This window comes from Hippocampus guttulatus, chromosome 11, assembly GCF_054856545.1.
Source record: "Hippocampus guttulatus isolate MCC_2025c chromosome 11, RoL_Hgut_1.0, whole genome shotgun sequence".
Classification (NCBI taxonomy): domain Eukaryota; kingdom Metazoa; phylum Chordata; class Actinopteri; order Syngnathiformes; family Syngnathidae; genus Hippocampus; species Hippocampus guttulatus.
This window is the reverse complement of record NC_141271.1, coordinates 9,831,939-9,847,328: the sequence shown is the minus strand read 5'-3', so window position 1 is coordinate 9,847,328 and position 15,390 is coordinate 9,831,939. Positions and strand designations below refer to the sequence as shown.

Here is a 15,390-nt window from a genome sequence, read left to right as displayed (position 1 = left end):
ATATCCGGCTCCCGAGATGGCTAAAAACAGGCGGGTTTTGCCGCTGAACTTCTATTCAGCAAACTCAGTATTAACCGGAACGCTGTGTTTGGTCGGGGGGGGGGGGGGGGGGGGGGGGGGGGGGGTATTGTACTGACAATTTTTGGGTTGACGTCCCCTTTCAAAACAATTTGTGTGCATGCCTAGTTTAACTGCAACCATATCCCAAACCCTTGCAGTCCCATCACACAGAATGTATTTGCTTACTAGTTTACTGAAGCCAATATCCCAATTAGTCACATATGACTTTGTCAATCCCATTTAAAAAAAGTAAACAAGCAAAAAATGGTACTCCAGATTTATTTCCGAACTTAAAGCCAGAATGGAGATGAAATTTTGAATGCAACCGTGTACCCAGAGTGTGGAGGAAAGCAGTCATCTTTGCCCGATGTCAAAAAAGTCCAAATCTGGGAGCTTTGAGCATTTTCCTTCAGTTTTACTGACAAAAAAAAAAAAGTCAAATTTATTCGGCAAGGGAAAAAAAGTTAAAACTATTGTTCACCGGGCCATGATGTAAATATAGCAAATGATGCATTCTGCTCTCGTGCGTTTAGGGAGAAGCAGCAGCAGCCAGTTGATAAACAGGTTAGTCCATGTCGTTACTGCAAAAACAACAATCAATGATTAAGAAATAGTATGCAACATTTGGCGCAGTAGTACATTTAACATTTATCCTTGTGTACTTACACATTTCTCAGATATGACGCCATCTTTAAAGAAGCGCATGAAAGGTGTGACATTGTCCTCACGGTAGTCCAGGATTGCAACCATGCCGTCAGTGTTCAAGGACTCCCCTATGAAAAACTGACAAAGACAACAGGGATTAAATAAAGACAAGACGAGTGGGTGAGCAGTCTTTTTTTAATTTTTTTTTTTTTTTTGCTTCAGTGCGAATCATCAAAATGGTTTTGTACGAGGCCCCAGAAGACTATAGTTGGTTTCCCAGATGACATTTTTTTAAGAGTCTTTATTGCTCGAGTAGGGATCAAATGCATTTCCTTCTTCTGAAGCCTGTCAGTTGTTGATTTGCTTTTGTTCGAGAAATTATCTGCAAAACGGAGGATGTTCAGCACCGTTACGTTCCCATGTACAGCACGTTGTATACAGCGATGGTTGTTTTAAAGGACTCTAAATACAGTTGAGTTCTAAGTAGAAGTCATCCAGTAAAGATGACTGCAAGAAAACAGAGCAGAATGCTGAATGAGGCAAAGAGAATTCTAAAGTGTTGGCTGAAGAAATCGCCGACAATCCACGTATATTCCTCGGCCTCATTGACTATCCGCTTGCGACACCCCCCAAAAAAGTTTGCTTACTATATCATTTAGCAGAAAGTGGACTTTCTTTTGGTTTCAACCAGTCAGCGCCGACGCAACCGACGTTACGTATGCAGATAATTGGTGAAGATTGCACGACTGTCTGTGTCCTATGTGTTGTGTTGTATTATTTTTGTTATTTTGACTTCAAAATGGCGCCACGAGAGTGGCTGCCTTTCCAGCAGCTCCTATATTTTGTTGTTCTACTTCTTCCTTTCATAACTTTGCTGCTGTGAATTGGGAATTTCTCCATTGCGAGACTAATAAGGTTTTCTTATCTTATCTTATATCAAAGAAGCTTTGAGCTACAACAGCTAAACTAAGCTAGCCGAGACGACGTGACGCTCAAAGTCGGACGCACGCATTTTTCTGCTAATCTGTGTTATCATTTTTGTCCAAATATATATATTTTTTTTACTTGTCCGCGGCATCTTTTATTCGTTCCACTGGGGTTCAGCAAGCATGTTTATAAAGAGACGAAAATACCGTCTGTTACTAGTTTTAGTGCCTCAACACGGCTATGCTCGTGACATCAAAACAACGAACTCAAACGCGTGTTTGTTCGATGACGTCAACTAATATCCGGAGTAATTTTCATGAAAACGTGAAAATGCGGGATTCCGCAGACATGCCAAAAGCTGAAGCTAAATAAATCAGAAGATGGGGACTGAGCACAGGAGGTGTCAGGTGGGGTGAGCATCAAAAATAAGATTTATCCAAAAGGAAGATTTGAAAAACAAGCCCACCCCTGTATGTTTTGCAGTGAACGCGTGCACATGTAGTTACTTGTAAATCCTTGAATCCTCCTTGGAGAAGCTTTTTCACTTCATTATTGGCGTCACACATAAACTGCTCCACTCTTTCAGGGTTGGTTTCTTGCAGCTTTGCCTTTATGCTGAACAAGAAAAGAAATACTTGAGACTGCGCACCAGAACATCCCTTTTAAAGTATGCCAATCGATATAGAAAGATAAGACGGCTAAGCACGGGGTGACGCACCTCTTGAGGTAAGTCTTGATGTGGGCGAGGTAAGTCTTCTTGTCGTAGGTAGTCTCCTGCATCTTGCTGTAAAGGACGATGTTCACGCCAGACGTCACAGACACATCTGTGGTCTCCGCTTGCTCCTCAGTCGATGCGTTACCACCGATTAAAGAGTCGTCGATGTCCCCTGAGGTGCTGGTGACGACCTAAAACAAGTGGGACAATAGTAGGCATCACCAGTTGTTGGGAGTTTGCTTTTCAAATGGCCGATTAATATTGCACACTACAGCAATCCAATAGATTTTTTTTGACAGAGGGTGCATTGCAGGAAGGAATCCAACCTCTTCATTGCATGCATGCAAATTGTCACCCAAGGTCAATGTTTAATTATTACAAACTTAATGCTCTCGTCCTAACGCACAATCACGCACATTTCCATGGTTAATTTGTGACTCATAACGCATTTTATATCTGCGTTAAATGTACAAAAAATATATTTCTTTCAAGTTTTTCATACTCTTACTAGCACTTTTATTCCCCATGACATAAAAGTACAATAGGTAAAGCTACTTCGACTGCCTACCAATGATGTATCTTTTAAAATTTGTCCAGCGTGTGGCAGCTGTAAAAGATCAGCCAGGACCATGCTGCAGAACAAAAAGTAGGAGGGATGCTGTTGCGTGTAGTTTCTAGAGAGTGCATTTGAACCGATCAGGATGGAGAAATCAAATCAATTAACTCATGAGGATTGCTTTTGGGGAAGAAAGTCTTCCACCATGAAGAGGGATGCTTTCGTCCGTGCTAAAGTAAGAAGCAGCCATCAAGGAGGCTCCATGTGCACGAACATAGTCTGCCTCATGCAAAAGCCACACCGCAGCGAAGGTGCCTTCGCAAAGGCAAGCAAAGTTCAGCAGTTCAATTGAGTGAATAGTGTAATTTGTGATGCAGCTTTCCAACCATCGGGCCAGAAATAACACTGATGTTACACTGGACATCTTGAGTTGAATACAACTTTATTGTCAAATGTGCTGTCTCTTCTTCAGGCATTGATTAAAATACGCCTCAATTGTAAAGCGGAAGTGACTTGGGGTCATTGCAAGTGATAAGCCAGGCATACATTTGGCCCATGCAGACTCCTTGGAGAGCTGGAGCAGCCGAGCTGAGTTCTCAGTGATAACTCACATCCTACCAATGGTGTCTTAATTAAATCATGCACCTTGACATCATATTTTATCTTTTTTTTTTTTTAATGACATTTAGCCTTAATTTTCACATACTCCATTTAATGACTTAATTCTTTTTAATGACCAGCAGAAATCTCAATTTGGGATAAATGAAATGAAACAACTTTTGGCTGCTCAACAGTTGGGAATCACTGCAGCATGCTCTGGACATTAGTGGGCGAAATATTTTTGAGCTCTTAATAGCAGTGCTTCTGAATTTAGAACAGGGCCAGATCAAATACTCTCACTGGCCAGAAAAGGATCCTCCACCTCTGCATTTAGGTGAGCTCCTATCATAAGTCTTAATTGTGTAGCTATGTTAGTCATTCACATGTTGTGTGATGTTTCGGCAGCAGATGACTAAAAAACATGATGAGGTGTCCCATGAGTCATTGAGCCAACATAGCAAAACATTTCTTCCTTGTACCATGCATCTTACTGGCTTACCTTTCCTTCCACTTCATAGAAGATTGCAGTCTCCTTGATCGGGAAGACGTCTGAGAACATCTCATCACCTAAGCAAGAAAGAGAAACATTTTTATGGGGAAAATTAGTTCATTTTATTCAATACCAGCACACTTTGTCCTATTGATGACACTTCCACATTACAAGTTTCAAATCAGCGCCCTAATATAGTGACAAACTTACTAATCATAAAAGTTAATGAATTTTGGCTTAGTGATTAGTGTGACAACAGCATGCTACCAATTCGGCAAAAATGGGAATTAGGTGGCACGATACTAGTAGTGCGACTAGTGACGCACTTTGAATGCTAGTGCACCGTTGGGCCTAACTAGTAACACACAGTTTGCCTACGAGTATGACGAAATTAAGACAGGCGGTTATTGGGTGCGCCGGATTGTCCAGAGGGTACTAGTACGTGCTGTAGACCTCAAATTGGCTATCAACTAAGCGCCCAAACGGTCTTTAGGTATAAACGTACGCCAATAAAGCAGATGGGGGCTAAGATTCTCGTCGGTTTGATGCTAATACTAAGTTTAGATCGATCGTGAAGACATCTTCCCTCAGCGTTTAAGCAGATGGGGGAGAAGATTCTCGTTGGTGTGATGCTAATGCTAAGTTTAGATCGATCATGAAGACATCTTCCCTCAGCGTTTAAACTACTGTACAAGCGAGCGAGTAACTACTACACGACTCCGGGGCGCCATCAACGTTCACAAGGAGCCGTCTCACACGTTATACGAATTATTTAAAATGTAACGATAACGCTCAAACAATGGCCGCCGTAAATTATGGCGTCATCTTTTTAGCATTAGCATCAGGACCACGACGGCACGAGTTAGCTGGGCGGCGAATTAGCGGACGCAATCTAAGAACTATTTTGAAACATTTTTTTAACCACTCAAATAACTTCCGCGACGGCAATTGTGAAAGCAATAAGGGAGGGGGTAGATCAAGAAACGACCTACCGCTGATGATACACTTGTAGATGATCATTTTTGCCGCTTTGGTGTTCAATCTTGCCGCGACAGAAACCCAGCCGCCCCAAACCAAACGCGAGAGGAAAAGGCCGAGTAGGCCACGATGCGGACTATTTACATCCTGTTGACGTCATCACGGGGGTGGGCTATTGCTAGCTTTTGACTCGCTGACTTTGCTGCCACACTTACGGTGTGGCCAAGGCCGGTACTACACCCAGGTAATCACTTTTTTCGGGGGGGTTTTGGACCGTGGGCAAACAACTAAATGGGGCTTTTGCCCATAAAGTAAAATAATAAACACAACATAGAACATAAAAACACGGACAGTCGTGCAATTTTAACCACATTTCCCTCCTACGCTTTGTTATTTGAAGTAGTTCTAGATGAGAGAATCAAAGTGTCCTTTCACCAGTGGCTCGGAGACGTCATGCTCAAAATGTGCACACGTCGACTATAAGTTAAGTTTCAAAGTAAACAAGAAGCTGTAGCGTCCACTGACGAAAAAAAGCGATTGGTTCACTTCTCCTGTCCCAATTTCAATTCCAAGCCGCGACTCACAGCTCCAAATACGCATCTGCGTTCCGCGCCGACGCTCCTCCCTCCTCATCCTCAACTTCAGCAGCCATCCAAGAAGCCTCACCATGTCACCAACGCAGACTGTCAAACAGCGCTGACATCTCCACTGAACAAAACGGGGCTGTGAAAAATGCTGCCCATGACAGGCGCAAAAAACACAGGCTCCCCGGGGCTGTCCAGCGCCGACAGTCAAATGACGCCGAAATTCCTCCCAATCAGAATCAGTCAGCGCAGGTTTCACGCGAGTTGCCGAGAAGCGCAACCACCAAATAGATTCTTCTCCTTTGACGAAGAAAAAGATGAAAACAATCCACATCCTGCCCACATGACGTAACAACAAACACCATGTGACAAAACAAAAGACAAAAAAAAATTAAAAATAAAAAAGCAAGGCTCTTAAAGAGCACTTGCCGACGGCTGCCTACTCGAGTGCCATCTGGGAAGAAAAAAATGTACAAACATACAGTTCAACAAACACAAACGTGCAGTAAAAATTAAGATGAACTTTTTAAGGACTTTTTCTCCATTCAGCAGGGGATTCACAGTGGATTTAAAGAACAGAAAGCCACATATCACTGAGCTGCTGTTCAGATCATTGCTGCCAAAGGAAGGGCACATCTTTATTTTTAAGGGCAATCAGCTAACCCTTTATTTGACATACTGGGATGTCAAATTGACGGCAACCATTATTTGACATACTGTATGTCAAATTGGCCCAAAATGACCCGAAGATATAATGTGATCATCATCGGAACTGACCGGAGACGGCAGGAAAAGCAGAGCGGGAACCAGGAAGGCATGTAGCACGACAGTGGGGTTTGAGGGGAAGGGCGCCAGGCGCATTTTCCGACAAAACTATTAATTGGAAGGGTGGGGAAAATGACATACACAGATGAAATGAACACCACAGGTTGATTTTTATTGATTTTTGAAGCGTTCCCTGAAAATTAAGGGCAATTAAGAACATAAGTTTACAACTTCTTTTATGCTGCATTTTTATTAACTACAGGGAGCCCTGTAGAGCATTTTTGTCACGGCCCACATTGTGGTTACGGTTTGCCTTGGAGGGCCGTTATGAATTTTGGGAAACCACATATTTGGCACACATTTTTGGCTAAAAGCACCTTACTATACATGGTCGTTTTTTTCAGCCAAATACACAGCTCACAACAAATTGATGAATAACAGGTTTTAAAATCAGAAATCAAGAATAATGACTGTTATTGTGGATTACATACTGTATGAAAATTTGAAATTTTGGTTCAGACTTTAGCAAGCACCATGGAACTTGACGTGCTGTATTTGCTTTCGCGGGCCACATAAAATGATGTGGCGGGCCAGTTCTCAAAAATGTGCGTGGCTGTGCGTTTTCTGATCCTCTTCTCCGCAAAGCTATTCGCACTCATACTCACATCTACGGACAATAGTGTTTGCTCATCACCTGACTGGTAGACGAATGTTTAGTGCGTCGGTTTTGCACTGCGAAGCGGCAGGGTTCGATTCCAGCTCCAGCCTTCCTGTGTGTTCTCAAAAACACGCATGTCTATCCATTTTCTGATCCTCTTCCCCACAAAACTAATCGCGCTCACACTCACACCAAGGGTCATTACAGAGCATTCATTCCCGACCTGGGAGTCGAATGGCTAGTTCGTTGGTCCCGCGCTGTCTAGGTGCGTGGTTTGATTCCGGCTTTCCAATGCGTTCTCAAAAATGTGCGTGGCCATCCATTTTCTGATTCTCTTCTCCGCACAAGTATTCGCGCTCACACTCACACCAAGGAACAATTCACAAAACGCCTGACGATACATGGTCATTTTTTTGGGCTAAAGACGACTTACGAAACATGGTCTCTTTTTTCGTCAATGGATGCGACACCTTCTTGTTGACTTTGAAACTTAGCTTGTAGCTGACGTGTGCACATTTTAAGCATGACGTCTCTGATCCACTGGTTAAAGGACACTTTTATTCTCTCTTTCATCTCATACTGCTTCAAACAACAAAGCGTGTGACGGAAAAGTGGTTAGGACTGCACGACTGTCCGTGTTTTATGTTATGTGTTTTGTTTATTATTTTACTTTATGTTAACTGTTTTGTTAAGCGCTTTGTTACAGCTGCCGCTGTTGTGAAAGCGCTATATAAATCAGCATGTATTGTATTGTATTGTATTGTATGGTCGTTTTTTCCGATGAACAACGACCATGTAGAGTAAGGCAAACGCCATAAGGCAAACACCATGTAGAGTAAGGCAAACGCCTTACTCTACATGGTCGTTTTTCTCGGGCCAAAAAAGCCTTACCATACATGGTCTGGGGTTTTTTTTTGGCTAAAAGCACCTTACTATACATGGTCGTTTTTTTCAGCCAAAACAACTTACTATACATGATCGGGGGGGTTTTCGGCCAAAATTCCTTTGTATACATGTCGTTTTTTTCAGCTCAAAACGCCTTACTCTACATCAGGGGTGTCAAACTCATTTCACATGGTGGGCCACATACGGCCTCGGTAGATGTCAAGTGGGCCGGAACATTAAAATGATACCATACTTTGCTATAAATAACCAAAACAATATGTCTAACCTTTGTTTTGGTATAAAGAAGCACAAGAACATTAGGAACATGTTGAAATTTAATGAACATATCTTTTACAAAACATTTCATGAAGCACCTTACATTTCCTTCGACAATTTTCTTTTATCATTCACATATATGCATTGCAACTGATCCCACTGATTGTACAAACTTTAACAATTAATTGGTTTTGAAAAATATAGTAATGCACGTTAAGATTAAATGAAATTTATAAAGAAAAGAAGTTTTAAACCATTTACACGTGCATATAAAATCTAAATGTAATCCCTGCCTACACCTTACAAACTAAGGAGAGTGCTATTAAATGTGTAAATGTGAGAGTGCTATTGATAGCGTCTGCTGTCATGGGTCTGTCTCAGTGACGGACTGAGGCTGCTGTTGTCTTCTTCTCTGATCAAAACAGTGTCCCCTAGCGGATATTCAATGAATTGCACCTTATTAAAAATATTAATTCTGTGTCTTTTCCCCACTTTTAAATTATCCTGCGGGCCTGATTGAACCTCCTTGCGGGCCGGTTCCGGCCCGCGGGCCGTATGTTTGACACCACTGCTCTACATGGTCATTTTTTTCGGCCAAAAACGCCTTACTATACATGGTCGTTTTTTTCTAGCCAAAAACGCCTAAATATACATGGTCGGGGGTTTTTTTTGGCCGAAAAGAGCCTTACCAAACATGGTTGGGTTTTTTTCGGCCAAAATTCCTTAGTATACATGGTCGTTTTTTTCAGCGCAAAACGCCTTACTCTACATGGTCGTTTTTTTTTCGGCTAAAAACACCTTGCTATACATGGTCATTTTTTCAGCCCAAAACGCCTTACTATACACAGCCATCTCGTCGCGTCCCGCTTCCTAGACGCAAAATATTCCCACGGGACGCACAGTTCCAAATAATGTGCGTTTTTGGGATGCAAGGAAATTTCTCAGTCAAAAAAAAAAAAAAAAAGATCACAGTTTGACCATCACTGCCATTGTTGTTTTGTTCTCGCGTTAAGTAATCTCGCGTGACGAGATTTCCGTTCTCGCGAGACGATATTGGAGAGCTCGGCCTTCACCTCGCGGGAAGCAGACGATTTCCAAGTTGTGTAACGTTAAAACAAGTGTTGTGAACAAGTGTGGCGAAAGTTTATTGCAGAGATATCACAGAGGAAGCAGATAAAGTTGGATAGCTTTTTGTGATGATAAATTGACTTTGAGAAAGCCTTGCATTATTGGAAGCAGAGTAAAGAGAGGAGAATTTATGAACTCAAAGACTGAACCATGGGATGAAATTTCTCAGAAAATCTTGTATGCCTGAATTATTAAAAAATTTGCAGCATTTGTTGATAAGAAATAAACCTATTATCAATGTATATTGTTGTTGTTCGTGTTATTATCATATGCAATTGAATAAGTAGACCACAAGCAATTCACTCTGAGCATGGAAATTGCCAGAATCAGACTGAGTAAGAATTGCTTCCTTGTTTTTCAAAGTCTCGTAGATTTGAGTCTTTCCGACTCCAGGCGTCTCCTGAATGTTTTTAGCTTTTTCGGCCGAAAAAAGCCTTACCATACATCGTAGTTTTATTAGGCCAGAAACAGCTTCCTATACCTGGTCGTTTTTTTTCAGCCAGAAACGCCTTACTGTACATGGTCGTTTTTTTTGGCCAAAAACACCTTTCTATATATGGTTGTTTTTTTAAGGCCAAAAATGCCTTACTTTACATGGTCGGGTTTTTTTTCGGCCAACACGCCTTACTATATATGGTCGTTTTTTTCAGCCGGAAACGCCTTAGTATACATGGTTGTTTTTTTACGGGCAAAAATGCCTTACTATACATGCTCGTTTTTTTTTTTCGGCCCAACGCGCCTTACTATATATGGTCGTTTTTTTTCCGGCCCAACACGCCTTACTATATACATGGTCGTTTTTTTCAGCCACAAACGCCTTACTATATATGGTCGTTTTTTTCGGCTAAAACGCCTTAGTATACATGGTTGTTTTTTTCGGCCAAAAAAAGCGTTACCATACACCGTGGTTTTTTTCAGCCAGAAACGCCTTCCTGGACATGGTCGTTTTTTTTCGGCCCAAAACGCCTTACTATGTATGGTCGTTTTTTTCGGCCATGTTTAGAAAGGTCTTTTTAGCCGGAAAAAAAATGACGATGTATAGTAAGGCGTTTTTAGCTGAAAAAAATGACCATCAATAGTATGGCGTTTTTAGACGGAAAAAACGACCATGTATAGTAAGGGGTTTTTAGCTGAAAAAAAACCTACCATGTATAGAAAGGCGTTTTTAACACACAAAAAAAAAACGACCATGTATAGTAAGCCGCTTTTAGCCAAAAAAAACGGCCATGTATAGTAAGGCGTTTTTAGACGGAAAAAACGAACATGTATAGTAAGGCGTTTTTTGACGGAAAAAACGACCATGTATAGCAAGGCGTTTTTAATCGAAAAAACGACCATGTATAGTAAGGCGTTTTTAGCCGGAAAAAACGACCATGTTTAGAGAGGTGTTTTTAGCCGGAAAAAAAATGACTATGTATAGTAAGGTGTTTTTAGCTGAAAAAAAAAACGACCATGTATCGTAAGGCGTTTTTAACCGAAAAAAAAGACCATGTATAGTAAGGCGTTTTTAGCCGGAAAATAAATTGATTATGTAAAGTAAGGCATCTTTAGCTGAAAAAAACGACCATGTATAGTAAGCCGCTTTTAGCCGAAAAAAACGGCCATGTATAGTAAGGCGTTTTTAGACGGAAAAAACGAACATGTATAGTAAGGCGTTTTTTGACGAAAAAAACGACCATGTATAGTAAGGCGTTTTAAAACCGAAAAAAACGACCATGTATAGAAAGGTGTTTTTAGCCGGAAAATAAATTGATTATGTAAAGTAAGGCATCTTTAGCTGAAAAAAACGACCATGTATAGTAAGGCGTTTTTAGCCGGAAAAAAACCCATGTATAGTAAGGCATTTTTTGACGGAAAAAACGACCATGTATAGTAAGGCGTTTTTTGAACGGAAAAAACGACCCTGTATAGTAAGGTGTTTTTTGACGAAAAAAACGACCATGTATAGTAAGGCGTTTTTAGCCGAAAAAAAATGACCATGTATAGTAAGGCGTTCTTGCCGGAAAAAACGCCCATTTATAGTATGGCGTTTTTAGCTGAAGAAAAACGACCATGTATACAAAGGCGTTTTTAACACAAAAAAACGACCATGTATAGTAAGGCGTTTTTAGCCGAAAAAAACGACCATGTATAGTAAGACGTTTTTGAGCCGAAAAAAATGACATAGTAGTAAGGCATTTTTGAGCTGAAAAAAACGACATAGTATAGTAAGGCGTTTTTGGCCCGAAAAAAACGACATAGTATAGTAAGGCGTTTTTGAGCCGAAAAAAACGACATAGTATAGTAAGGCGTTTTTGAGCCGAAAAAAACGACATAGTATAGTAGGGAGTTTTTGGCCCGAAAAAAAAACGACATAGTATAGTAAGGCGTTTTAGGCCGGAAAAAAAAAGGCATTGTATAGTAAGGTGTTTTTGAGCCAAAAAAACCCACATAGTATAGTAAGGCGTTTTTGGCCCGAAAAAACGACAGTGTGGTAAAGCATTTTTGGCCCGAAAAAAACGACATAGTATAGTAAGGCGTTTTTGAGCCGAAAAAAACGACATAGTATAGTAAGGCGTTTTTGGCCCGAAAAAAAACGACCATGTATAGTAAGGCGTTTTTGAGCCGAAAAAAACTACATAGTATAGTAAGGCGTTTTTGGCCCGAAAAACCCCCACATAGTATAGTGAGGCGTTTTTGGCCCAAAAAAAGACATAGTATAGTAAGGCGTTTTTGGCCCGAAAAAAAGGACATAGTATAGTAAGGCGTTTTTGAGCAGAAAAAAACGACATAGTATAGTAAGGTGTTTTTGAGCCGAAAAAAACGACATAGTATAGTAAGGCGTTTTTGAGCTGAAAAAAACGACATAGTATAGTAAGGCGTTTTTGGCGAGAAAAAAACAACATAGTATAGTAAGGCGTTTTTGGCCCGAAAAAACGACATAGTATAGTAAGGCGTTTTTGGCCCGAAAAAAACGACATAGTATAGTAAGACGTTTTTAGCCGAAAAAAAACGACCATGTATAGTAAGGCGTTTTTGGCCCGAAAAGAAGGACATAGTATAGTAAGGCGTTTTTGAGCCAAAAAAAACGACATAGTATGGTAAGGCGTTTTTGAGCCGGAAAAAACGACATAGTATAGTAAGGCGTTTTTGAGCCGAAAAAACCCTGACATAGTATAGTAAGGCGTTTTTGGCCCGAAAAAACGACATAGTATAGGAAGGCTTTTTTGAGCAGAAAAAAACGACATAGTATAGTAAGGTGTTTTTGAGCCGAAAAAAACGACATAGTAGTAAGGCATTTTTGAGCTGAAAAAAACGACATAGTAGTAAGGCGTTTTTGGCGAGAAAAAAACAACATAGTATAGTAAGGCGTTTTTGGCCCGAAAAAACGACATAGTATAGTAAGACGTTTTTAGCCGAAAAAAAACGACCATGCCATTCATGGTCGTTTTTTTCTGGCTAAAAACGCCTTACTATACTATGTCGTTTTTTTCGGGCTAAAAACGCCTTACTATATATACATGGTGGGGGGGGTTTCGGCTAAAAACGCCTTACTATACATGGTCGTTTTTTTCGAAAAAAACGACATCGTATGGTAAGGCGTTTTTGAGCCGGAAAAAACGACATAGTATAGTCAGGCGTTTTTGGCCGAAAAAACGACATAGTATAGTAAGGCGTTTTTGAGCCGAAAACCCCCCGACATAGTATAGTAAGGCGTTTTTGGCCCGAAAAAACGACATAGTATAGGAAGGCTTTTTTGAGCCGAAAAAAACTACATAGTATAGTAAGGCGTTTTTGGCCCGAAAAAAAGACATAGTATAGTAAGGCGTTTTTGTGCCGAAAAAAACGACATAGTATAGTAAGGCGTTTTTGAGCCAAAAAAAACGACATAGTATAGTAAGGCGTTTTTGGCCCGAAAAGAAGGACATAGTATAGTAAGGCGTTTTTATCTAAAAAAAACGACCATGTATAGTAAGGCGTTTTTAGGCCGAAAAAAAACGACATAGTATAGTAAGGCGTTTTTAGCACGAAAAAAACGACCATGTATAGTAAGGCGTTTTTAGCTAAAAAAAAAACGACCATGTATAGTCAGGCGTTTTAGGCCGAAAAAAAAAGACACAGTATAGTAAGGCGTTTTTAGCTAAAAAAACCCCGACCATGTATAGTAAGGCGTTTTTAGCCCGAAAAAAACGGCATAGTATAGTAAGGCTTTTTTTGCCCAAAAAAAAGACAGTATAGTAAGGCGTTTTTAGCCCGAAAAAAACCGCATAGTATAGTAAGGCGTTTTTTTGCCCAAAAAAACATGTAGTAAGGCGTTTTTAGCCCGATAAAAACGACATAGTATAGTAAGGCGTTTTTAGCCCGAAAAAAACGACCATGTATAGTAAGGCGTTTTTAGCCCGAAAAAAACGACCATGTATAGTAAGGCGTTTTTAGCACGAAAAAAACGACCATGTATAGTAAGGCGTTTTTAGCAAAAAACACCCGACCATGTATAGTAAGGCGTTTTAGGCCGAAAAAAAAGACATAGTATTGTAAGGCGTTTTTAGCTAAAAAAAAACCGACCATGTATAGTAAGGCGTTTTTTACCCCAAAAAACGACATAGTATAGAAAGGCGTTTTTAGCCCGAAATAAACGACATAGTATAGTAAGGCGTTTTTTGCCCAAAAAAACCGACCATGTATAGTAAGGCGTTTTCAGGCCGAAAAAAACGACATAGTATAGTAAGGCGTCTTTAGCCCGAAAAAAACGACATTATAGTAAGGCGTCTTTAGCCCGAAAAAACGACCATGTATAGTAAGGCGTTTTAGCCCGAAAAAACCGACATAGTATAGTAAGGCGTTTTTAGGCCAAAAAAAACGACATAGTATAGTAAGGCGTTTTTTGCCCAAAAAAACGACATAGTATAGTAAGGCGTTTTTTGCCCAAAAAAACGACATAGTATAGTAAGGCGTTTTTTGCCCAAAAAAACGACATAGTATAGTAAGGCGTTTTTAGCCCGAAAAAACGACCATGTATAGTAAGGCGTTTTTAGCCCGAAAAAAAACGACCATGTATAGTAAGGCGTTTTTGGCCCGAAAAAAATGACATAGTATATAGTAAGGCGTTTTTGGCCCGAAAAAAACGACATAGTATTTATTGTAAGGCGTTTTGAGCCGAAAAAAACGACATAGTATAGTAAGGCGTTTTTGAGCCGAAAAAAACGACCATGTATAGTAAGGCGTTTTTAGCCGAAACCCCCCCCACCATGTATATATAGTAAGGCGTTTTTAGCCCGAAAAAAACGACATAGTATAGTAAGGCGTTTTTAGCCAGAAAAAAACGACCATGAATGGTAAGGCGTTTTTAGCCCGAAAAAAACGACCATGTATACTAAGGCGTTTTTAGCCCGAAAAAAACGACATAGTATAGTAAGGCGTTTTTGAGCCGAAAAAAACGACATAGTATAGTAAGGCGTTTTTAGCCGAAAAAAAAACGACCATGTATAGTAAGGCGTTTTTAGCCGAAACCCCCCCCCCCACCATGTATATATAGTAAGGCGTTTTTAGCCCGAAAAAAATGTAGAGTAAGGCGTTTTTCACAGCTCAAAAAAAACATCTTGTATAGTAAGGCGTTTTTAGCCCGAAAAAAACGACCATGTATACTAAGGCGTTTTTAGCCCGAAAAAAACGACATAGTATAATAAGGCGTTTTTAGCCCGAAAAAAACGACATAGTATAAAAAGGCGTTTTTAGCCCGAAAAAAACGGCATAGTATAGTAAGGCGTTTTTAGCCCGAAATGTCATGGTCGTTTTTTTCGCCCCAAAACGCCTTACTATACAAGATGTTTTTTTTGAGCTGTGAAAAACGCCTTACTCTACATTGTTGTCTTTTTTGGGTTCTAAACACCTGAACATATATGGTCATTTTTTTTCTTGTGAAAAACGCCTTTCGATACATGGTTGTTGTTTTTTTGCTGTTAAAACGCCTTACTATTCATGGTCCTTTTTTTGTTGTTGTGAAAAATACCTTCCTATACTTAAAAAAATAAGCCTCACTTTCTGCGCTCAAATGGTCATAAACGGTCTTATCTTGCGACAATGTAAGGTGTTTATGACCTGCCTGGTAGTCGAATGGTTCGTGCGTCGGTGTTGCACTGTGGA

The 15,390-nt window shown here is 40.3% G+C and overlaps 1 protein-coding gene across 2 annotated transcripts; it reads right to left on the bottom strand.

Moving 5' to 3' along the window:
- Positions 1-323: 323 nt before the first annotated feature.
- tpt1 (tumor protein, translationally-controlled 1) lies at positions 324-5,655 on the bottom strand. 2 transcript variants are annotated; one of them, XM_086123610.1, is made up of 6 exons: positions 5,556-5,655; positions 4,003-4,070; positions 2,351-2,538; positions 2,139-2,247; positions 727-843; positions 324-641 (listed from the first exon to the last, which is right to left on the bottom strand). In XM_086123610.1, exons 1-6 carry the CDS (start codon positions 5,638-5,640, stop codon positions 639-641), a joined length of 570 nt encoding a protein of 189 aa, XP_085979736.1. In that variant the 5' UTR covers positions 5,641-5,655; the 3' UTR covers positions 324-638. The 2 variants fall into 2 exon arrangements, with proteins under 2 accessions (XP_085979736.1, XP_085979737.1); XM_086123611.1 differs by lacking the exon at positions 5,556-5,655 and adding an exon at positions 4,986-5,147.
- Positions 5,656-15,390: the final 9,735 nt, after the last annotated feature.

Bases quoted from the DNA above. Each gene is read 5' to 3' on its own strand.
- tpt1 (XM_086123610.1), bottom strand. From the start codon at position 5,640: ATGGTGAGGCTTCTTGGATGGCTGCTGAAGTTGAGGATGAGGAGGGAG. The intron at 4,071-5,555 runs GTGAGTCGCGGC...TTTCTTGCTTAG, and splicing joins GCAGATGCGTATTTGGAGCT to GTGATGAGATGTTCTCAGAC. The intron at 2,539-4,002 runs GTAAGCCAGTAA...CACTTGTTTTAG, and splicing joins TCTATGAAGTGGAAGGAAAG to GTCGTCACCAGCACCTCAGG.